The following is a 23,196-nucleotide window of genomic DNA, read 5'->3' on the forward strand; positions in this document are numbered from 1 at the left end:
GGCGGGAAGAAAGGCGGCCCCTGGCAGGGCTGTGTTAACTCGTCTTCCGTGGTAGTTCTTCGCCCCAAGGATGGAGATGCAGTCCAAGAAGCAAGCCGCAGCTGAGCCCGCGGACTCCGGGGGGGAAGGCAGGCCGCCGCAGGTCGCCGGCAACGATGCGGCGCGTCCCGAGGACCGCATGACCCTACTGCTCAGGTTGTTCCCTCTAGCTAGCTCGGCAGGAACCCATCCAAGCCCAGATAAACTTGAGGGAAGTTGCCCCGCCCTATTCTTTTATAGCTTTGGCCCTTTTCAATCCGGAAGCTTCGTTTGTTGTGAAGAAATTCGTTGCTAGATTTGATGATAAGGGACGTAAATATTCTATCAATGGGAAACTATGGCCCTGGGCCATATCTATCCTACTCTCTGTTTTTCTTTGGCCCCTCAAACTAAGAAAAGTTTTCATGTGTCTAAATGGTTGAGAGGAAGAAATTAGATTTTAGTCCTCTTAAAGTTTTATTGGAACACAACTTTCCTGCTGCAAAGGGCTGAGTTGAGCAGTTAGACCAGACACCATATGAGCCTAAGACATTTGCTGTCTCTTCCTTTACAGAAAAAAAAAATTCAGACTTCTGTTCTAAATCATAACAAGTAATGCTTTTAAAAAATAAGCTTTGTGGAGTTCCCTTATGCAGCAGTGGGTTAAGGACCAGGGATCCAAAAAAAAAAAAAAAAAAAAGCTTTGCTAACCGTGTTTCAGCTTTACTACTGCTTTGAAAGACTGCCTGATAACAGACCTCACAGCCTTACTTTAAGAATTCCCTCTTATCCGAATTCCTGCTGTGGTGCAGTGGGATAAGAATCAGACTGCCAGAGTTTCCGTCGTGGTGCAGCTGGTGCAGCGGAAACAAATCCGAGTAGGAACTATGAGGTTTCAGGTTCGATCCCTGGCCTCGCTCAGTGGGTTAAGGATCCGGTGTTGCTGTGAGCTGTGGTGTAGTTTGCAGGCCAGCAGCTTTAGCTCCAATTAGACTCCTAGCCTGGGAACCTCCATAAGCCACTGGTGTGGCCCTAAAAGCAAAAAAAAAAAAAAAAAAGAATCTGACTGCTGGCTCCTAGTTGCTGCAGAGGCCTGGGTTGCAGCCTCATCCGTTGTGGGTTAAAGGATGTGTGGTACGTCGCATCTGCGATTCAGTCCCTGTCCTGGGAACTTCCATATACCATGGGTGTGGCCATTAAAAAAAAAAAAAAAAAAGTTGCCTCCTACCAGTGCAAAACAGGCTCTCCCAACATGGAGTTTTATAGCCCAGGTCTTACATGAGGGAGTGGTGGGTGCAGGTGAGACTGTTGGCCATGCCCCTTCTTGTGGCCTCTCTGTGCATTCTGTCTCCCCCAACCCCAGCTTTCCCCTGCTCTTCACTCTTGGAAGTTCTTAGGTGAATTGTTTGCCTGCAAGGGGGACCATGTCACTATTCCATTTCTGAGCAAGCCAGCATCATTAAGGCACTTTGGCGGCATCTGGGTTTTCAGAATCACAATATCAACCTTTTGTCTCATGATTATGGGGATATTGTTGCTCAGGAGCTGCTCTATAGGTTCAAGCAGAATTGACCTGATTGGCTTACTGTAAAGAGTCTCTTTGTCAAACAGCAGTTGTATTTACCAGATTCACTGTCCTCTCCTTCGGAAGCTTCTCAGAGGCGGAGGCATGCTGTCACCCATCCCCATGTGATTGATGAACTTTGTATTCTCTCAAGGTCTCATCCCAGTCTTCAGGCCATTAACCCACCTTCTGAGAGTGAGTTTGGGGGCCTGTGGGCAGGGATAGGCAACAATGATGGGAATTTAAGTTATCAACAGTCTTTTACAGTTTATCAAAGAAAGGAAGAAGTTTAGGGTGGGGGCTCTTTCCTCTGTTCCCATTCATTTATCCATGGGCCATTGCATCTTTATGCAGAGTTCTTGGAGTCCTATAGGAAAACGCTGCCACAGTCTAGTGTCAATTCCGGAGGACCCCGTTAGCACTGTCCACAGCTAGAGGATCCCATGGGCTTCATTAACCTGTTCTGAGCTCCAAAGAGTAGCTTCCTTGTATTACCTTCCCTGTCGCCTTATCTGTTGTGTATTCCGCTTAGGATGAAATGCCCAAAAGAGGTCCTGGTCACCAAACACTATTCTCTCACAAAAGTCCACCTCACTCACATTGATTGGTAAACAGCATATAGTATAAAGGTGGCAGGAACTCTAAGGGTAATCTAATTACCCTAATTATCCACCTCCCATTCCTTTGACATCTGACCAAGTGTATGAACTTGCCTTGTTTTTCTGTTTTTAGGAAATTTTTTTTTTTTTTTTTTTTTTTTCTGGCCTTCCTTGCCCATGGCATGTGGAAGTTCCTGGGCCAGGGTTCAAATCCTCGCCACAGCCAGCAACCCAAGCTGTTACAGTGACAAAGCTGGACCCTTAACCCACTTTGCCACAGGAAAACTCTTTTCAGGAAATTCTGATGAGTACTGCTACACACTGATCCAGAAAGACATTCATTCGTATAAAAGTCTTCTCAATACTTATAAGAAACAAATAAAAAATAAAACTTCCCTTCCACTTGCAATACAAAATCCTAAAATATTAAACTCTTTGGAGTTCCTGTTGTGGCTCAGCAGAAACGAATCTGACTCGTAGTCATAAGGAGTCAGATTCGATCCTTGAGTCAGGGATCTGGCATTGCTGTGAGCTGTGGTGTAGGTCACAAATGAGGCTTGGATCCTGAGTTGCTTTAATGCTGTTTATACTCATTTTGTTACATCAGCTTCCGAAAATGATGAGTTGATTTATCATATAGTATTTTGACTCTGTTTCTCTGTTTTCAGGCTAAGAACACAGACAAAACAACAACTTTTGGAATATAAATCAATGGTTGATGCAAGTAAGTATTTTCATTTTCAATAAGACTTTGTAAGTTTGATGACTCCAAGAAAAAGAAAATAAAGAGTTTTTGTTGTGGATCAGTGGTAACAAACTCGACTAGTATCCATGAGGATGCGAGTTCGATCCCTGGCCTCCATCAGTGGATTAAGGATCTGGTGTTGCCATGACCTGTGGTGTACATCACAGAAGACAGGGCTCAGATCTGGCGTGGCCATGACTATGGCATAGGCTGGCAACTGCAGCTCCGACTGGACCCCTAGCCTGTGAACTTCCATATGCTGTGGGTATGGCCCTAAAAATGAGAAAAAAAGAAAGAAAATCAATTTTACAAAAAAGTATGTATTTAGGGAACAGGAGGGGGAGCATAATGCAGTACCATGCTATGTAAGAAGGCAAAATGCAAGAGTTCCCATTGTGGCTCAATGGTTAATGAATTTGACTAGGAACCATGAGATTTCAGGGTCAATCCCTGGCCTTGCTCAGTGGGTTAAGGATCTGGCATTGTCGTGAGCTGTGGTGTAGGTCACAGACACGGCTCGGATCTGGTGTTGCTGTGGCTCTAGGGTAGGCTGGCGGCTACAGCTCCGATTAGACCCCTAGCCTGGAAACTTCCATATGCAGTGGATGGGGCAGTAAAAAAATAAATAAATAAATAAATAAATTAGCAGATTAGATGATTGTTAAGCAAGTGATCCAAGACCTGTGCTCTTTGAGAAACACTGGATTATTGCCATGAGAGCATAAGGAAGATCAGGATAAAGCCTCAAGTGACAATTTTCAATTCTGAACACAGAAAAATTTTAATTTATCTTTTTAAGTTATTAATCCAAGAATCTCACAAACTGAGAGAGTAGTAAAATGATGGGTTTAGCCCTTCTAAAGTAATAACCACCTAATTCCACCTGATTTGTAAGCCCTTGGGTCACAAAGATGCATTTTGGTGACACTTTCTCTATGCAATCAGCTTAAATCAATAAAACCAAATAGTACACTAGGTTGAATCAAAAATTGTGGAAAACCAGATATCTTAGTCACTTCCCCGAATCCATGTTTGAACTTTGATAATTTTGGGGCTTTGTTCAAGATCTTTTTAATGCCATAGATCTAAAGGCAGTTTTGGTGCGTTTTCCATCTATATTCCAGGATTTCTGAAGTCATCTTATGGAAGAAAAAAAACAAAACAAAAAAACACCTAAATTTAAAAGGGCCTCCAGCCTCTTTTTTGCTTACGATAGCTAGTAACCATGGGAACTGGGGTATGAACTAGGCCGTCTTGCCGCCAAAGCCAGGTCCCTTTTATTATATCAACAATGCTTCCTTCCTGAAAAGTGTGTATCTGAATCACTTTGCTGTACCCCAGCAACTAACACAACATTGTAAATGAACTACACTTGAATATCAAAGGAAATAAAGGCATTTCCACTGTGGTGCAACAAGTTTTGTGGCATCTCCGCAGCACTCAGAAGCAGGTTCCATCCCCAGCCAGACATAGCGGGTTAAGGATCCAGCTTTGCAGCACCTGCTGCAAAGGTCACAGCTGCAGCTTGGACCTGATCCCTGGCCCAGGAACTCCATATGCCATGGGTCGGTCAAAAAAAGAATAAATAAATAAATAATTATGTACATACATGCATAAAAAAGAAGGAAATAAAAATAATACTTAGCAGAGTTCCCGTAGTGGCACAGCAGAAATGAATCCGGCTAGTATCTGTGAGGCACAAGTTCAATCCCTGGCCTAGCTCGGTGGGCTAAGGATCCAGCATTGCTGTGAGCCATGGTATAGGTCACAGACCTGGCTCGGATCCTGTGTTGTTGTGGTATGAGCCGGCAGATATGGCTCTGACTTGACCCCTAGCCTGGGAACTTCCATATGCCATAGGTTTGGCCCTAAAAAGCAAAAAGTAGTAATGATAATAATGCTTACCTCAAAGATGACCAGTACTTCACTGTCCTTCTGGAGGAATTAATGGTCTTCTTTCCAAAGCCCACTTTCCTTATATTAAATTATGTTTACCTTAGAGATGCGAAGCACATCATGTCTTATGCTTTTGCTGGCATGAACATCCACGTGATAAAAAAGCATAATCTAGGAGTTCCCGTCGTGGCTCAGTGGTTAACGAATCTAGCTAGGAACCATGAGGTTGTGGGTTTGATCCCTGGCCTTGCTCAGTGGGTTAAGGATCTGGCGTTGCTGTGAGCTGTGGTGTAGGTCGCAGACATCGCTCAGATCTGGAGTTGCTGTGGCTGTGGTGTAGGCTGGCAGCTACAGCTCCAATTCAGCCCCTGGCCTGGGAACCTCCATATGCCTCAGGTGCAGCCCTAAAAATACAAAAGCCCAAAAAAAAAAAAAAAAAAAAAAAAAAAGGGTATCTGACCGCAGCGGCTCTGGTGGTTCTGGAGGTGTGGGTTCCATGCCCTGCTGCATAGTGGGTTAAAGGATCTAGCATTGCTGCAGGTGTAGGTCACAAGTGGGGCTCAGATTCAGTCCCTGGCCACTTCCATATGCCACAGGAGCAGCCATAAGAAAGCAAAGAAAAGAAATACGTGAAATAATGGTGTGATAAGAGGGTAGTCAAACACAGCTTCTTAAAAAAAAAAAAAACAAGAAGGTGACACAAGAGCTAAACTCTAAGTGATAAGAGAATCTGCCTCCTCAAGGAGTCCTTGTTTTCCTTATATTGGCAATTTTATTTTTAAGGTGTTGTGACATCTAAAACTTGAGTAGATTTCATAGTCCATACTCTAGAATTTCTACAACTAAAGGAAAGGACAGATTTGAAGCAGGCCACAAGAAATTAAGTTGCAGTCTTTTAGAGAAAATATTTATCTAAAATTGATTAGTATTTTACTATTAAAAAATATATTTCTGAGGGAGTTCCCTGATGGTCTCGTGGTTAATACTTGGTACTTTCATCACTGTGGGCCTGGGTTCAGTCCCTGATTAGGGAACTGGGATCCCACATCAAGCAGCTGCATACTACCAGGGGGCAAGAGAGGGAGTGTGTGTGTGTATGTGTGTGTATTTTATATGTATATATGTAAAACTGAGGCGTTATTGTTTGAAGTTTTTTTGTTTTTTTTTTTACTGTAAGCGCATCCATTTCAAAGGTACAATTTGATGAGTTTTGACATCTTTGTAACTACCACTACAATCAAGATATAGAACCTTTCAGAGTTCCCATTGTGGCTCAGCGGAAATTAATCTGGATCTATCCATGAGGACGCAGGTTCAATCCCTGGCCTCGCTCAGTGGGTTAAGGATCTGGCATTGCTGTGAGCTGTGGTGTAGGTCGCAGACAAAGCTCAGATCCTGCGTTGCTGTGCCTGTGGCGTAGGCCAGCAGCTGTGGCTCCAATTCAACCCCTAGCCTGGGAACTTCCATATGCTGTGGGTAGAACCCTAAAAAGACTATATATACGTGTGTGTGTGTGTGTGTGTGTGTGTGTGTGTGTATACATATGGAACCTTTCTTTCATACCTCCCTTGTGCCACTTCATATTCAGTCTCCACCCTTACCCCCAGCAACTACCAATTTGATTTTTGTTGCTATAGATTTGTCTTCTAGAGTTGTGCTGTCCAATATAGTAGCCACTAGCTTCGTATAGCCTTTTAAAGTTCAAATTAATTAAAATAAAATTTTAAATTCACTTCCTTAGTGTCATCTGTCACATGTCAAATATTTAAGCCCCAGTGTAGCTGATGGCGCCCATATTAGACAGTGCAGATATTAAGCCTCTCATTCATAACAGAACAGATCAGTGCTTTTGGACAGTACAGTTCTAGCATGTGATATAAATGGAATTATATGCTATGTGTTTTTTGTTTGTTTTTGACAGCTTTCTTTTGTGACTTAATTCATGTAACAAAAGTCACCATTTTAAACTATACAATTCAGTAGCTGTTAGTGTTATTGATAGTGTTGCACAGCTATTACCACTATCTAATTCCAGAACATTTCCATCACCTTAAAAAGAAACCCAGTACCTACCTACCTGTTAGTAGTCACTCCCAAGGTGTCTGGCTACTTTTGCAGAGTGTAATAGTTTGTGATTCATCCATGCTGTTTGTTTCAGTAATTTATTCTTTTTTTATTGTGCAATATATTTCATGATAACTACCGCAGTTCATCCATTCACCTGTTTTTCTTTATCTTTTGAGGGCTGCACCCGCAGCATATGGAGGTTCCCAGGCTAATGGCTGAATTGGAGCTGCACCTGCCAGCCTATGCCACAGCCACAGCAACTCAGGATCTGAGCTGTGTGTGAAACCTACACTACAGCTCACAGCAATGCAGGAACCTTAACCCACTGAGCAAGGCCAGGGATCAAACCTGTGTCCTCATGGAGACTAGATGGGAACTCCTTAATCCATTCACCTGTTGATGAACATTTGAATTGTTTCCAGTTTGCCCCTCATGAATAAAGCTGTTATGGACAGTTGTCAGTTGTACATCTTTTTGTGGACATATGTTTCATTTCTTTTTTTTTTTTTTTTTGTCTTTTTTGTCTTTTTGCTATTTCTTGGGCCACTCCCGTGGCATATGGAGATTCCCGGGCTAGGGGTCGAATCGGAGCTGTAGCCACCGGCCCACACCAGAGCCACAGCAACACAGGATCCGAGCTGCGTCTGCAACCTACACCACAGCTCACGGCAACGCTGGATCGTTAACCCACTGAGCAAGGGCAGGGACCGAACCTGCAACTTCATGGTTCCTAGTCGGATTCGTTAACCACTGCGCCATGACGGGAACTCCTGTTTCATTTCTCTTGGTTAAATACCTAAAGGTGAAATTGCAGGGTCATATGATAAGTATATATTTAACTTTTAAAGAAAATTCCAAATAGCTAAAATGATCATATCATTATGGCAGATTTCCCCCCAGCAGTGTATGAGATTTCCAGTTATTCAGTACTGTCTTCAGAACTTGGTACTGTCAGTCTTTTAAAATTTCAGCCATTCTAGTAATACGTAGTGGCTCCCATGTGGTTTTAATTTAAATTTTCCTGATAACTAACATTGAGTATCCTTTCATGTTTTATTGGCAATTTATATATATACTTTTATGAAATATATATATATATGAATCTGCTTTTATGAAGTATCGATTCAAACCTTGGTCTTTTTTTTGTCTTTTAGGACCACACCCTGCCTATGGAAGTTCTCAGGCTTGGGGGCAAACTGGAGCTGTAGCTGCCCAGCGCATTCTGCAACCACAGCAACCCGGAATCGAGCCACATCTGCGACCCACACCACAGTTCACAGCAATGCCGGATCCTTAACCCACCGAGCAAAGCCAGGGTTTAAACCTGAATCTCCATGGGTCCTAGTCGGGTTCGTTACCACTGAGCCACATGGGATCTCCCCTTTTTTAATTTTCTTAACAGCATCTTTTGAGGAGCAGAAGGCATTAATTTTGGTGAAGCGCTGTTTTTCACTCCGTTTTTCTTTTGTGGTTTGTGGTTTTGAGTTCTAGCTAAGAAATCTGTGACTACACCAGGGTTGCGAAGATCTACTCTTCTGTTTGTTTTAGAAGTCTTATGGTTTAGGTTTAACGTTCAGGACTGTGGTCCTTTTTTTGAGTTAGTTTTTGTGTATATTGTGAGCTAAGTAAAGCAGGGGTCGAGGTTCATTTTTTTCCGTGTGGAAATCTAGTTTTTCTAGCAGTTGTATGTTTGTTCGTTTTTTGTATTTAGACATTGCTTTTATTTATTTATTTATTTTTTAATTTTTTTTTTAGTACCATGCTCACAGCATATGGAAGTTCCCAGGCTGGGAGGCGAATCAGAGCTGCAGCTGCCAACCTGCACCACAGTTCACAGCAACACCAGATCTTTAACACACTGATAAGGGCCAGGGATCAAACCTGCAACCTCATGGATATTAATTTGGTGCTTTACTGCTGAGCCAAAAAGGAACTCCTCTAGCACTACTTGTTGAAAAGACTTTCTTTTATCCATTGCATATGTATAGATCTGGACTCCTCTTCTTTTGAGGTATTCATCTCTCTTACAATGGTACCACACTGTCTCGATTACTGTAGCTTTATAGTAAATCTTGATTATCAGCTACTGTACGTCCGCCAACTTCATTTTTTTGTTAAAATTGTTTTGACTCTTTATGGTCCTTTGTGTTTCTATATGCATTTTATTTTATTTTATTTGTCTATTTTTTTAGGGCCGCACCCACTCATATGGAGGTTCCCAGGCTAGGGGTTGAATCAGAGCTGTAGCTGCTGGCCTACGCCACAGCCACAGGAACACCAGATCTGAGCTACATCTGCAACCTGCACCACAGTTCACGGGCAATGCCAGATTCTTAACCCACTGATCAAGGCCAGGGATCAAACCTGCATCCTCATGGATGTTCAGTCAGATCCATTTCCGCTGAGCCACGACGGGAGCTCCTCTATATGCATTTTAAAACCAGCATGGGGGTTTGGGATGGAAATGCTATATCATTGTACAACTATAAATGTAATAAATTCATTGAGTAATATAAAAAATTAAAAAAATAAAACCAGCTTGTCAGTTTCTTCAGAAAAAAAAAAAGGCTTGATAGAATTTTGACTGGGATTTGATAGCATGGGTGAAATTGTTATATTAGTGATGATAATGATTCTTCCAAAATATGTAGATGGTATATTTTCCCATCTCAGTATTTGGCAGTGTTCAGTGTAGAGGTCATATACATGTTTTGTTAAATTAATACTTAAGTGTTTCGTGGTTTTACTTTTTTTTTTTTTTCCTGCCTTTTGTATTTTTAGGGCCGAACCTGTGGCACATGGAGGTTCCCAGGCTAGGGGTCTAATTGGAGCTGCTGCTGCCAGAGCAATGCCAGATCCCAGCCTCGTCTGCAACCTACACCACAGCTCACGGCAACGCAGGATCCTTAACCCACTGAGCGAGGCCAGGGATCAAACCCGCAACATCATGGTTCCCATTTAGATTCGTTTCCACTGCACCACTATGGGAACTCCTAATTTTACATGTATTTTTAAATTTTAATTTCTAATCGTTTGTTGCTAATATATTGACATACAGTCTTTTTTTAGGGCTGTACCACGGCATATGGAAGTTCCCAAGCTAGGGGTTGAATTGGAGCTGTAGCCACCAACCAACACCACAGCTAGAGCAATGTTGGGATCCAAGCCATGTCTGCGACCTATACCACAGCTCACCGAAACGGCCAATCCTTAACCCACTGATTGAGGCCCGGGATCAAACCTGCGTCCTTATGGATACTAGTTGGGTTCGTTACTGCTGACCCACATTGGGAGTTCCTCTTTTTTTTTTTTCTATCATTCTAAAATTGTGCTGTGCGGTATGGTAGCCTGTACCTCCATGTGACCATTGAACTCTTGAAATGTGCTTTGTCCTCACTGAAAGGACTGTGAATGTAAAATATGCACAGAAGAAGAAATCGTGAAATATTCATAATTCTAAGTTCATTATATGTTTTTCTGTTTTTGTTTTTTTGTCTTTTTGCTGTTTCTAGGGCCACTCCCGCGGCATATGGAGGTTCCCAGGCTAGGGGGTCTAATTGGAGCTGCAGCTGCCGGCCTACACCAGAGCCACAGCAACACGGGATCCGAGCCGCTTCTGCAACCTACACCATAGCTCACGGCAAGTCGAGATCCTTAACCCACTGAGCAAGGCCCGGGATTGAACCGGAAACCTCATGGTTCTTAGTCAGATTGGTTAACCACTGAGCCATGATGGGAACTCCTCATTATATGTTTAAATCATAGTATTTTGAATCTATTGTGTTAAATAGTCTATATAAAAATTACTTTCACTTGTTTCTTTACTTTTTTAATGTAGAAACTAGAAATTAAAAATAACATATTTGGTTTGCCCTTGTGGCTTACATTATATTTCTGTTGGACAATGCCTTTATAAAATATTACTAACCATAAAACATGATTTATTTGTAGATGAAGAAAAAACTCCAGAACAAATAATGCAAGAAAAGCAAATTGAAACGTATGTCATATTTAAAATTTTTAGTTGTGGTTTTTACTAAGATTTAGTAACGTTATCCACCTTATGATATTGTCTTTTTCCTTTCCGTTGTTTTTCCAAGTAAGTTGTCATGCATGTATTGGGAAGTTGCTGATGCGGGATGTAGAGTTACATGCACAGGATATTAGCACTTTTGGCTCTCCCCACCTGAACAAGATACTTGATGTCTCAGGAGGCATCAGTTTACCAAGTCTGTAAATGCATCGGTGCGGGAAGCCTGTGGAATACATTTGTTTAGATACAGGCATTGTACTTTTTTCAAAGATTTACTTTATACCTTGATTCCAGTAGTTAGTTTTTCTGATGTTGCTTCTGTTCATACTTCTTTGGCAGTAAAATTGAAGAACTGGAAAATGAAATCGAAGAGGTGAAAATCGCTTTTGAAATGAAAAAGCTTGCGTTAGACAGGTAATTAATACATTTTCAGCATGAGAACTGTGAACTGAATGCAAAATGCATATGGCTCAAGATGAAGGGAATATTTTAACTAGTCTGAATCCATCAATCAAATGATGATTAAATATTAGACTTACAAATTTTGAGCCCTGAGGGAAAAGTTACATCATTCCTTAATATCTTTATTTGAAGAAGGTACATAAGGTAGGGTTAATAAGGAATTGTCAATCAAGACAATAGAAGTGTGAAATTAAATTGCATTTGGTATTTGAAAGTGTTACATGTATTCATTTTGTTCCAGTAACTTTTTTTTGTCGTCTTTTTTTTTTTTTTTAGGGCCACACCCACGGCATATGGAAGTTCCCAGGCTCGGGGTCAAATAGGAGCTGCAGCTCCCGGCCTACACCACAGCCACAGCAATGCCTTTTCCATGCTGAGTCTGCAATCTATACCACAGCACATGGCAACATCGGATCCTCAACCCACTGAGCAAGGAAAGAGACTGAACCCGTGTCCTCATGGATACTAGTTGGGTTCATTACCACTGATCCATGACGGAAATTCCTCCAGTAACTTTTTTTTTTTTTTTTTAATTGCTTTTTAGGGATGCACCAAAGGCATATGGAAGTTCCCCAGCTAGGGGCTCAGATTGGAGCTACAGCTGCCAATCTATACCACAGCCACAGCAATGCTAGATCCTTAACTCAGCGAGTCCAGGGATTGAACCCAAGACCTCATCGATACTAATTGGGTTTGTTACTGCTGAGCCGCAGTAGGAACTCCTAATTCCAGTTTTATTAAGATGTAATTGACACACAACACTCTATCAGTTTAAGGTGTACAGCATAATGATTTGACTTACATACATCATGAAATCACAATCACAATATATTTGGTGAACATCTGTCACCTCATATAGACACAAATTTAAATAAATAGAGGAGTTCCTGTTGTGGTGTGCAGTAGATTAAGAATTTGACTGCAAGGAAAAAAAAAAGGAGTTCCCATCCTAAGTGCAGTGGAAATGAATTCGACTAGGAACCATGAAGTTGTGGGTTCCAACCCTGGCCTTGCTTAGTGGGTTAAGGATCCAGCGTTGGCATGAGCTGTTGTATAGGTTGCAGATGCAGCTCAGATCTGGCGTTGCTGTGGCTCTGTCGGAGGCTGGCAGCAACAGCTCTGATTAGACCCCTAGCCTGTGAATCTCCATATACGGGAGGTACGGCCTTAAAAAGACAAAAGACAGAGAAAAAAAATTTGACTGCAGGTATTTCCCCTTGTGGCTCAGTGGGTTAAGGACTTGATGTTGTCTCTCTGAGGGTGCAGGTTTGATCCCTGGCCTCACTCAGTAGGTTATAGATCTGGAGTTTCTGCTGGCCGCATATGTGGCTCCCATCTGGTGTTGCCAGGGCTGTGGTATAACCCCTCGCTCAGGTACTTGCATATGTTGCAGGTGCAGCTCTAAAAAAAAAAAAAAAAGAATTGGCAGCTTGGGTCACTGTGGAGGCACGTGTTCAATCTTGACCCAACACGGTGAGTTAAAGGATCCGGCATTGCTGCAGCTGTGGCTCAGGTTCAATCCCTGGCCCAGGAACTTCCATATGCTGTTGTGTGGTCATTAGGAAAAAAAAGAAAAGAAATAGAAAAAAATTTTTTTTTCTGTGATGAGAACCCTTAGGATTTATTCTCTTATGTTTCTTATGTTTCTTTTTTTTTTTTTTTTTTTTTTTTTTTTTTGGTCTTTTTGTCTTTTCTGGGGCTGCTCCTGCGGCATATGGAGGTTCCAAGGCTAGGGTTCTAATTGGGGCTACAGCTGCTGGCCTATGCCAGAGCCACAGCAACGCGGGATCTGAGCTGCATCTGGAACCTACACCACAGCTCATGGCAATGCTGGATCCTTAAGCCACTGAGCAAGGCCAGGGATCGAACCTGCAACCTCATGGTTCCTAGTCGGATTGGTTAACCACTGAGCCACAACTGGAATTCCTTTATGTTTCATATTTAACATAGGGCACTGTTAATTATGTTTATCATGTTGTACATTACATTCTATCATGCCTTACTGCTTCCTCCCAACCCTGCACCAGGGTGGATGGTTGGGAGAGCAAAGCTAGGGCTGGATTTCAGGTCTGCTCAGCACCTCTGCCTGGCAGTGCACAGTCACATGCCCCATCCTTCCTCATGTTACTTCGTATGTCTGTGACTTCCTTATCAAAATATTTCCCTTATAATACACTCTAAAAACATACTTTTGTTTTTATATTTAAAGAGAAATCAATCTTAACCTTGTCATTTTAAAAAATTTTCTTTTTAGTGTACCACAAATGTTATCCATGTTTTCTAATGGAAATGTATTTTTTTTTTCCCCCTCTAGGATGCAACTTTCAACTGCACTAAAAAAAAACCTGGAGAAAACTGACACCAAAACTAGGTACTTTTTTTGTTTATTTTACTTTTTCTAGTTTTGGTAAGGATGGAAATAAGAAATCAGCATGATCACTAGTTTCATGAAATTTTTTTTTTTTCATGGAAAAGTTCTGTGGCTTTTTTTTTTAATTACCTGTCAGTCGACCACCTTTATCTGAGGAATAAGAAAAATGACAGAATCTTTGTGGGCCCTCCTCATCTTTACAACTTTATAGCCCCATTGACGTCTTGTTCTATGTGGATTAGGACTCTAAGAAACAATGGAGGTTTTATCCAGACAGGCTGGGAATTTTGAAGGAAGGTTTTGAAAGTTACTTTTGTTTAGGACTTATAAAACAGGAACAATGCCACCTCATTTAAGCCAGCAACAACCCAACGAGCTAGGAAGTGTACTCATTTTTCATTGGCAGAAATGAGCTTGTGTAGGTTAAAGAATTTGCCAAAGTAGCCAACATCAAATGCTATCACTTACATGTGGAATCTAAAAAAAAGACACAATGAACTTCGCAGAGCAGATACAGACTCTCAGACTTTGAAAAACGTATGGTTTCCAAATGAGACAGGTTGAGGGGTGGGGAGATGCGCTGAGGGTTTGGGACGGAAATGCTATAAAATTTGGTTGTGATGATTGTTGTACACCTATAAACGTAATAAAGTTCATGAAGTAATTTTTTTAAAAAGGAAAGCAGAAATAAGAATTTGCCAAGGTATGTAAAATAAAGGCTCTGGCGAACAAGGACATCTATAATCTAATCCTAAGTGCCTGGCCTCAGGGGCCTTACCTGGGATGTTATCTTCCAAAGCTCTAATCTTATGATAAAGCACCACCACCATCCGCCGTGACTGGCACCAGAAAAATGCCTTAATGGGTCTGGCACTTTCTCTATCTGGACATCTTAGCCCAGACGGTACCCATTTCCCCCATATTCCATTTAATTCTGGGATTACATAAATCCCCAGTCTGTATGGGGACTCTCTAAATATTGCCGCCCCATAAAGGGAAGGCTGAAAACATTCATGAGTTAAAGGGGTACAGATTCATGGTTCAGGGGCACAGATGACAGGTTCATCACATGGACACCCAAAGACAGCAGAAAGGCCAAGTAGGCTGAGGCAGTGCCTTTAGCTTATCTCCGAGTTTACAAGTTTGCACATATAGCTGTAATTAGTAAGAAATGAGTTCAGTTCTCACAGGTCTGTGCAACGTTTCCCCTTTCTCAGCCTTCCCAGTAAACGCCTTCCACGGAGATTCTCATGCTGGCTGATTACCAGAATGATTAGTAGTATCACAGTGATCATACGCTGGTCCCATCCCAAACCTACTGACTGAGAATCTCTGAGGACAGTGCGCTCGCTGGCCGTCCACACTTAACAAGCCTCGCAAGGGACCGTGGCACTCTGAAGGATGAGAACCACTCTTCTTTTCCAGTCTTGTTTCTCACGCTTTTATTCCAGCCACACCAAACTGCTTCATCTAGGTAATCTACATAATTATACTTGATCCTTGATCAACAAGGATTTGCAGGGTGTTTTTTGTTTTTTGTTTTTCAACACATGTATTTCCTGTATTTTCATTTTATAGGTCTTTAGCTAATGTGGGGGAAAGTTTATGTTTTTAGAGATCACACTATGTGAAGCGAAAGAACTAGGATTTGGGAATTCCCTGGTGGCACAGCAGGAGAAAGGATCTGGTGGTGTGGGTTTGGTCATTGGCTCCAGAACTTCCACATGCCCCGGGTGCAGCCCAAACAAACAAACAAACACAAAACTGTTGCTTTTTTTTTTTTTTTTTGGTCTTTTTTATTTCTATTTGTTTATTTTTTTAGGGCCACACCCAGGACACATGAAGTTCCCAGGCTAGGGGTGGAATGAGAGCTGTAGCCGCTGGCCTGCGCCACAGCCACAGCAACACCAGATCTGAGACGTGTCTGCAACCTACACCACGGCTCACAGCAACGCCAGATCCTTAACCCACTGAGTGAGGCCAGGGACTGAACGTGTGTCCTCATGGATACTAGTCTGGTTCGTTACCGCTGAGCCACAATAGGAACTCCTAATTCATTGTTCCTGAGGGAGACATAGCAGTACTCTTGACTGTAGGATGGTTGGTGCCCCTAACCACTCACCTTCCATGCATTGTTCAAGGGTCACCTATACTTTACATCCTTTAAGACTCAAGGGTTTCCCTTGTTTCACTCTGTGTCCAACGCTTACATTGGTTCATATCCATTACTGGTTGTAATGAAACCATATTGAGGTTGTGCATTTATTTTTCTCTCCCATAAGATTCTTTCCCCTTCGAAAACAGGTACTGTGTTTTATTCTATTTTTATATTCTTGGTATCAGGCACAGTTCTTGGCATGAATAGTCATTCAGAAATATTTGTTGAAGAAATGGGGATAAAAAGCAGTTTATTCAGTGAAACTATTCTATATGATCTATCATGGTAGGTACATGTCATGATACATTTGTCAAAATCCACAGAATGTACAACTGTAAGAGGGAATCCTAGTGTAAACTATGGACTTGAGGTGATAATGATGTGTCACTGTATGTTCGTCATTTGTGACAAATGGACCACTCCAGTGAGGGAGGCTCTACAGGTTAGGGGCAGAGGGTAAATGGGCTTACCTTCCACTCACTTGCTATGAACCTAAAAGTGGCCTAAAAACTGAAGTCTATTTCAAAAAAAAAAAAGGTACATATTAGCAAGTCGTTAGTTTTTCTCCCCAAATACAAGATTTTTAGAAATGTTTTTGCATGCTTAAGTTTGATATTCTTTCTTGTCTGTGAGCAAAAATTTTTCTAGGAAATGCGTCTTTAATTTTAAACACAAGGAAGTTTCTATTGTGGCGCAGCAGAAACAAATCCAATAGTATCCATGAGGATGTGAGTTTGATCCCTGGTCTTGCTCAGTGGGTTCAGGATCTGGCATTGCTGTGAGCTGTGGTGTAGGTCGCAGATGCAGCTTGGATCTGATGTTGCTGTGGCTGTGGTGCAGGCTGGCAGCTCTAGCTTTGATTCGACCCCTAGCCTGGAAACTTCCATATGCCACAGGTATGGCCCTAAAAAGCAAAAAAAAAAAAAAAAAAAAAAATTAAGTGCAAGTTTAGTTTACATCAAACTTTTCCAGATTTATTTTGTTAAACAATGACTTTCTATTAAAGTGTACAATGGATATAAGGAAAGTAAATATATACTAGTTGATTCCTTCATTAATGAGATTTATTATTTTTTAACTGTTAATAAATCTTTTTTTTTTATTCCTTTTCAGTCCGCTCATGGATAACATGAAACAGATATTAAATCTAAATAAATTAATAATGAAATCACAGCAGGTAACTTTGAACCTGAAGTTGCTTATGCATTCTCATTTCATTAACAACTGCTTGCTGGAAATTATATGTGACTAAATAGGATTGCCCAAAGAGACTGGTATGGTTGGATTACCCTGTCCTTAAGTTTTTTCTCACTTTTTCATAATTCCATTATTTCTTACTAATTTGCTAACTACTTATCACTTAAGCTACTCTTCCTCTCCCTTTTGCTATGTGAAAATAGAGGAATTGAAAACTAGAGTTCTAGAAAATAAAAACTAATAGGTAAAATTCAGTGACTTTGATATTATAGATGTGTTCTTAGGTGATTGCTTTAACTTTTTTTGTTTCTAATAACAGGACACTTGGGATTTGGAGGAAAAAATGCTTGATATTAGAAAGAAGAGATTGCGTATGTAGAATACTTTTCTTTCTTGAGAACACATTCTCAATTATGAAGATTAATAAGGGCAGATCTCTCAGTCACTGAAAAATTTTTTCATTTTCAAATTTTCTTAAAATTGTGGACATAGCTATTTAAAAAGTAGTATATACAGAGTTCCCTGGTAGTGCAGTAGGTTAAGGATCCAGCGTCGTCACTGCTATGGCATAGGTTCAGTCCCTGCCTGGGAACTTCCATATGCCATGGGCATGGGCCCTCCCAAAAGAATAGTATATAAAATGCATTTTGCTTGATTTGTTGTTTTATAAGTTTAAATCACAAAAATTAATACATTCTCAGTATTGAAAAAAAATCAAATGGTATATATAGAAAAATATGATGTGAAAGTTAGTACTCCTTCCTGTGTGACCTGTTAGATACACATCATTCTAGGTCTTTTTCCATATTTATATAAGTGTTTTATATGTACATGATCTTTCTTTTTTTCTTTTTTTTGTACATAATTTTTAAATGATGACGATACATATGGTTCTATAGCTTTTTCACTTATTCACATGAGATGGCTATTAAAATGAGTGAATGATTGATTAAAGTGTATTTCAAAAAGTAATAAACATTTTTGGGAGTTCCCTGGTGGCTCAGTAGGTTAAGAATCTGGCATTGTCACTGTAGCGGCTTGGGTCATTGTGGTGGCTCGGGTATGATCCCTGGCCTGAAACTTTCACATGTGGAAGGCACAGCCAAAATAATAATAAAAATAACAATAATATACATCTTTTTTTTTTTTTGCTTTTTAGGGCCGCACCCCCGACATATGGAGGTTCCCAAGTTAGGGGTCTAATTGGAGATACAGCTGCCAGCCTACACCAGAGCCACAGCAATGCCAGATCCAAGCCTCACCTGCGACCTACACCACAGCTCATGGCAATGCCGGATCCTTAACCCACTGAGCTAGGCCAGGGATCAAACCTGCAACCTCATGGTTGCTAGTTTGGATTTGTTTCCACTGCGCCACGATGGGAACTCCAGTACACATCTTTGGTAGAGAATTTTGAAACAGAAAAATATACATAGGAAAAGTTAAACTTTTTATTTTATCATCAAGTGATAGTTGATCTTCAATGTTTATTTCTTGTAAAATAAAATTGGCACCATTTTATTATGTCGTAAACTGCTTTCTTCATTTAACAGTATAGGCATGACTTACTGTTTTTAATTAACTTGCGTATATTTTTTGCTATGCCTGCAGCCTGCAGAAGTTCCCAGGACAGAGATCAAACTCATGCCACAGCAGTAATCAGAGCCACAGCAGTGAGAACACCAGATCTAACCTGATGAGCCACTAGGGAACTCCCAATTTATTATTTTATTTATTTATTTTGTCTTTTTAGGGCCGCATCTGCAGCATATGGAGGTTCCCAGGCTAGGGGTCTAATCAGAACTGTAGCCACCAGGCTATGCCACAGCCACAGCAATGTCAGATCCAAGCCGCATCTGCGACCTACACCACAGCTCACGGCAACGCTGGATCCTTAACCCACTGAGCAAGGCCAGGAATTGAACCCGCAACTTCATGGTTCCTAGTCGGATTCGTTTCTGCTGCGCCACGACGGGAACTCCCTCAATTTCTCCCTCAATTTATTATTTTATTTAATTTTACTTTACTTTATTTTATTTTATTTTATTGTCTTTTTGCCGTTTCTTGGGCCGCTCTCGCAGCATATGGAGGTTCCCAGGCTAGGGGTCGAATTGGAGCTGTAGCCACCGGCCTATGCTAGAGCCACAGCAACGCAGGATCCAAGCCATGTCTGCAACCTACACCACAGCTTATGGCAACGCTGGATCCTTAACCCACTGAGCAAGGGCAGGGACCGAACCCGCCACCTCATGGTTCCTAGTCGGATTCGTTAACCACTGCGCCACGACGGGAACTCCCTCAATTTATTATTTTAAAAGATGATAAAGATTTGCCTGTTTGTAAGTTAGCTTAGTGTCAGAAGTAGTCCTGGTCACCTGATTAAACACCTTTGGATGTTTAATTTTTTTCCATTGCATTCCAACATACTTTTGGAACATTAGTGTCAAGGAACCAAGCTCAGAGTTCTTCTGCGGCACAGAGGGTTAAGGATCCAGGATTGTCACTGAAGCAGCTTGGGTCACTGTTGTGGTGTCGGATGGATCCCTGGCCCTGGAGTTCCCACATGCCACAGACAGGGCCAAAGAAAAAAGGAACCAGGCTCTTCGGATACATCCGTTTATGTTTTCAAATACTATCTGTCCTCACCTTATTAGTGTTCGACTTACCATTTTTTGACTTTACGATGATATGCTTTCAGTAGAAATGAAATTCAGGTTTGAATTTTGCTATTTTTCCCACACTAGCACCATACTTTCATATGGTGCTGGGCAGCAGCACTGAGCCATAGCTCCCAGTGCACCACGCGATCATGAGGGTAAACAACTACTACACTTACAACTATTATGTTTTTCACGTCCAGACCAGTATTCAGTAAATTATGTGAGCTGTTTAACACTTTGTTTTACACAGGCTTTGTATGAGGTGATTTTTTTTTTTTTTTAAAGATTTAATTCTTCCACAATTCTTTTGTGTGTGTGTGTGTGTGTGTGTGTCTTTTTGCCATTTCTTGAGCCGATCCCACGGCATATGGAGGTTCCCAGGCTAGGGGTCAAATCGGAGCTGTAGCTGCTGGCCGACACCACAGCTATAGCAACACAGGATCCAAGCCATGTCTGCGACCTACACCACAGCTCACGGCAACACCAGATCCTTAACCCACTGAGAAAGGCCAGGGATCGAACCGGCAACCTCATGGTTCCTAGTCGGATTCGTTAACCACTGAGCCACAATGGGAACTCCTTTTTTTGTCTTTTTAGGGCTGCACCCACAACACATGGAAGTTCCCAGGCTAGGGGTCGTATCAGAGCTGTAGCTGCTGGCCTATACCACAGCCACAGCCACAGCAACTCGGGATCCGAGCTGCATCTGTGACCTACACCACAGCTCACGGCAATGCTGGATCCTTAACCCACTGAGCGAGGCCAGGGTCGAACCTACATCCTCATAGGTACTAGCCAGGTTCCTTACTGCTGAGCCACAATGGGACCTCCATGTGAGGGGATTTTAACTTAAGATGGGCTTATCAGGATGTTAGCCATCATAAGTCAAAGAAGATGCGTAGTCTAATTCTCAGAAGATTTCAGAAACAACAAAAAATTGTTGCTGATGTTTATCCCTAGAGAAGGGAATCTTACCTTTCATTAAAAATTCATCTCGTTGATAAGTCATTCTTGTAAATAAAGAGGGGAAAATATTTCCTTACATATATCTCCCCCCTATTTTTCTGGTAACTCAGAGTAAGTCCTCTTTGCCATGATGCCATGGCAAGTATTTGTAGATAATATCATTATGAAATACATTCCTTGAACATCTCATAGAAGGCATTGCTAAGTATGAAGTTCAAATATTGGTGTTTGGCACCAGGGAAATCATTTTTAGATTAAAATGGAACTCCAACCTTAAACGCTGCTTATTAAAATGATCTCTTGCCTGAAATAATCAGGAACTGTTTTGCTACAGAAGTTTTCAAGATTCTTGTTTATAGGAGTTGCAATATATAGTATATTGTTTTATTTTTAACCCAATAGAGTTAAAACAAGCTTCAGAAAGTAAACTTTTAGAAATACAGATGGAGAAGAACAAACAGAAAGATGATTTGGAAAATATGGAAAATTCGGAGAAGATAAAGACTATACAACGAAACCTACAAAGGGAGATACAGATTACTACAGTTATTCAACATATGTTCCAGGTAACATTTATATAAAAAGGAAAAGAGATAAAGAACTTTTTAGAAAATGATTGATTCTGTTACTTTCAGGCTAATTTTCACTTGGTCTTTAATCTTACAAAATACTTCAGTACTGAATATTTGTCTGTATACATATATCTGGAATTCTTACCTATTTAATACAAGATTTTGATTTTTCATTATAGTTAGACCTTAGGCATTTATTTATTTATTTATTTGCTTTTTAGGGCCACACCCTTGACATATGGAGGTTCCCAGGCTAGAGGTCCAGTTGGAGCTGTAGCTGCCGGCCTACGCTACAGCCACAGCAGCGCCAGATCCGAGTTGCATCTGCGACCTACACCAACAGCTCACAGCGATGCTGCATCCTTAACCCACTGAGCAAGGCCATGCATCGAACCTGAGTCCTCATGGATGCTAGTCAGATTCGTTTTCACTGAGCCATACCGGGAACTCCACCTTAGGCATTTATAAATGGAATGATTTCAGCAGCTCTCTGGAGACAGAATGGCACAGTGGTTTAGAGCATTACATTCCAAGTTGGGAGAGGCGGAAAACGTGGATGGTGTGATGGGAATCTAGAGTTAAGGTCCTGACGACCGCTTAATATTTGCTGACCTCAAGAAAATTATTTAACTTTTCTAAGCATGAGTTTCTTTATGTAGAAAGCATAGTCGTGAAAATTAAAGGTGACAGGTGTTCCTCTGTGGCTGTGGGTTAAAAATCTGGCATTGTCACTGTAGCAGCCAGGGTTGTTGCTGTGGCGCAGGTTCAGTCCCTGGCCTGGGAATTTCCACATGCTGCAGACGCAGCCAAAAAAATGGAAAATTTAAGGTGGCAATTCATGTTAATCTCTTTAGCATAGCATTTGGTGCAAGCAAATTCTCAATAATAAATATTGGTATTTAACCATCGTGTCAATTTTTAAACTTTATGTGTTCCTTTATTCTAAAGGTTTTTTCTTTTTGAATTATAAAATGTCTCTGGAACTGTTGAACTCAAATTACTAGCTTTCAATTATGAAGATACACAGTTAAAACTGCCTATTATGGGCAAGCTGGGGTGGTGTAGTTCACAGATGCAGCTTGGATCTGGCATTGCTGTGGCCGTGGCTTAGGCCAGCAGCTATTACTTCAGTTTGACCCCTAGCCTGGGGACATCTGTATGCTGTGGATGTGGCCCTAAAAAGACCAAAAAAAAGTAAAACTGCCTATTATGTGTAAAGCATATCCTTGTAGAACATGAGGTCTTATAATCTTATAAAATGTCTTTTTTTTTTTTTTTTTTTTTTTGTCTTTTCAGGGCTGCACCCACAGCATATGGAAGTGGAAGTTCCCAGGCTAGAGGTTGAATTGGAACTTATGCCACAGCCACAGCAACATGGGAGCCGAGCCACATCTTCGACCTACAGCACAGCCCACAGCAGTGATGGCCAAGTAGTTCAGGGATGGAACCCCCATCCTCATGGATACTAGTCAGGTTTGTAACCTCTTGAGCCACAACAGGAACTCCCTAGTTTTTTTTTTTTTTTTAGGGCCGCACACGTGGCACATGGAGGTTCTCAGGCTAGGGGTCCAATTGGAGCCCCAGCTGCCAGCCCACACCACAGCCACAGCCATGCAAGATCCGAGCCACGTCTGCCACCTACACCACAGCTCATGGCAACGCCAGATCCTTAACCCACTGAGCAAGGCCAGGGATCAAACCTGCAACCTCGTGGTTCCTAGCTGGATTCGTTTCTGCTGTGCCATGGCAGGAACTTCTCAATTTTTTTTTTTTGAATGAGAGTTGCAATGTTTATCGCAGGTTCTCTCAGTTGTGTTTTTTTTTTTTTTTCATCTTTTTTGCCACACAGGCAGCATGTGGAAGTTCCTGGGCCAGAGATCGAAACTGT

The 23,196-nt window shown here is 41.5% G+C and overlaps 1 protein-coding gene, 1 long non-coding RNA gene and 1 pseudogene across 4 annotated transcripts in view; 2 read left to right on the forward strand and 1 right to left on the reverse strand.

The window, feature by feature from the left end:
• CENPH (centromere protein H) overlaps positions 1-23,196 on the forward strand; it is a 25,403-nt gene continuing 2,207 nt past the window's right edge. The window contains exons 1-9 of one of the 3 annotated variants that reach the window (XM_085002451.1): positions 1-195; positions 2,850-2,905; positions 8,044-9,111; positions 10,433-10,889; positions 11,262-11,336; positions 13,699-13,755; positions 17,027-17,090; positions 17,430-17,481; positions 21,139-21,302. In XM_085002451.1, coding sequence (XP_084858577.1) covers positions 10,867-10,889; positions 11,262-11,336; positions 13,699-13,755; positions 17,027-17,090; positions 17,430-17,481; positions 21,139-21,302 — 435 coding nt within the window. In that variant the 5' untranslated portion in view covers positions 1-195; positions 2,850-2,905; positions 8,044-9,111; positions 10,433-10,866. Of the gene's footprint in view, positions 196-2,849; positions 2,906-8,043; positions 10,890-11,261; positions 11,337-13,698; positions 13,756-17,026; positions 17,091-17,429; positions 17,482-21,138; positions 21,303-23,196 lie in introns of all 3 variants that reach the window. The other 2 variants (XM_085002450.1, XM_003483841.4) reach the window with 2 other exon arrangements.
• LOC102161570 (mesoderm-specific transcript homolog protein pseudogene) lies at positions 1,219-2,185 on the forward strand (annotated as a pseudogene).
• The window catches only part of LOC102160395 (uncharacterized), a 22,128-nt gene continuing 9,829 nt past the window's right edge, over positions 10,898-23,196 (reverse strand). Inside the window, exon 4 of the long non-coding RNA XR_308458.4 lies at positions 10,898-11,274. This is a non-coding gene — a long non-coding RNA (uncharacterized LOC102160395). The remainder of the gene's footprint in view (positions 11,275-23,196) is intronic.

The sequence above is a fragment of the Sus scrofa genome, chromosome 16, assembly GCF_054392235.1.
Source record: "Sus scrofa isolate SSC_HxYL_T2T_F1_AM1 chromosome 16, Sscrofa_HxYL_maternal_Yorkshire_Landrace_v2.0, whole genome shotgun sequence".
NCBI lineage: Eukaryota > Metazoa > Chordata > Mammalia > Artiodactyla > Suidae > Sus > Sus scrofa.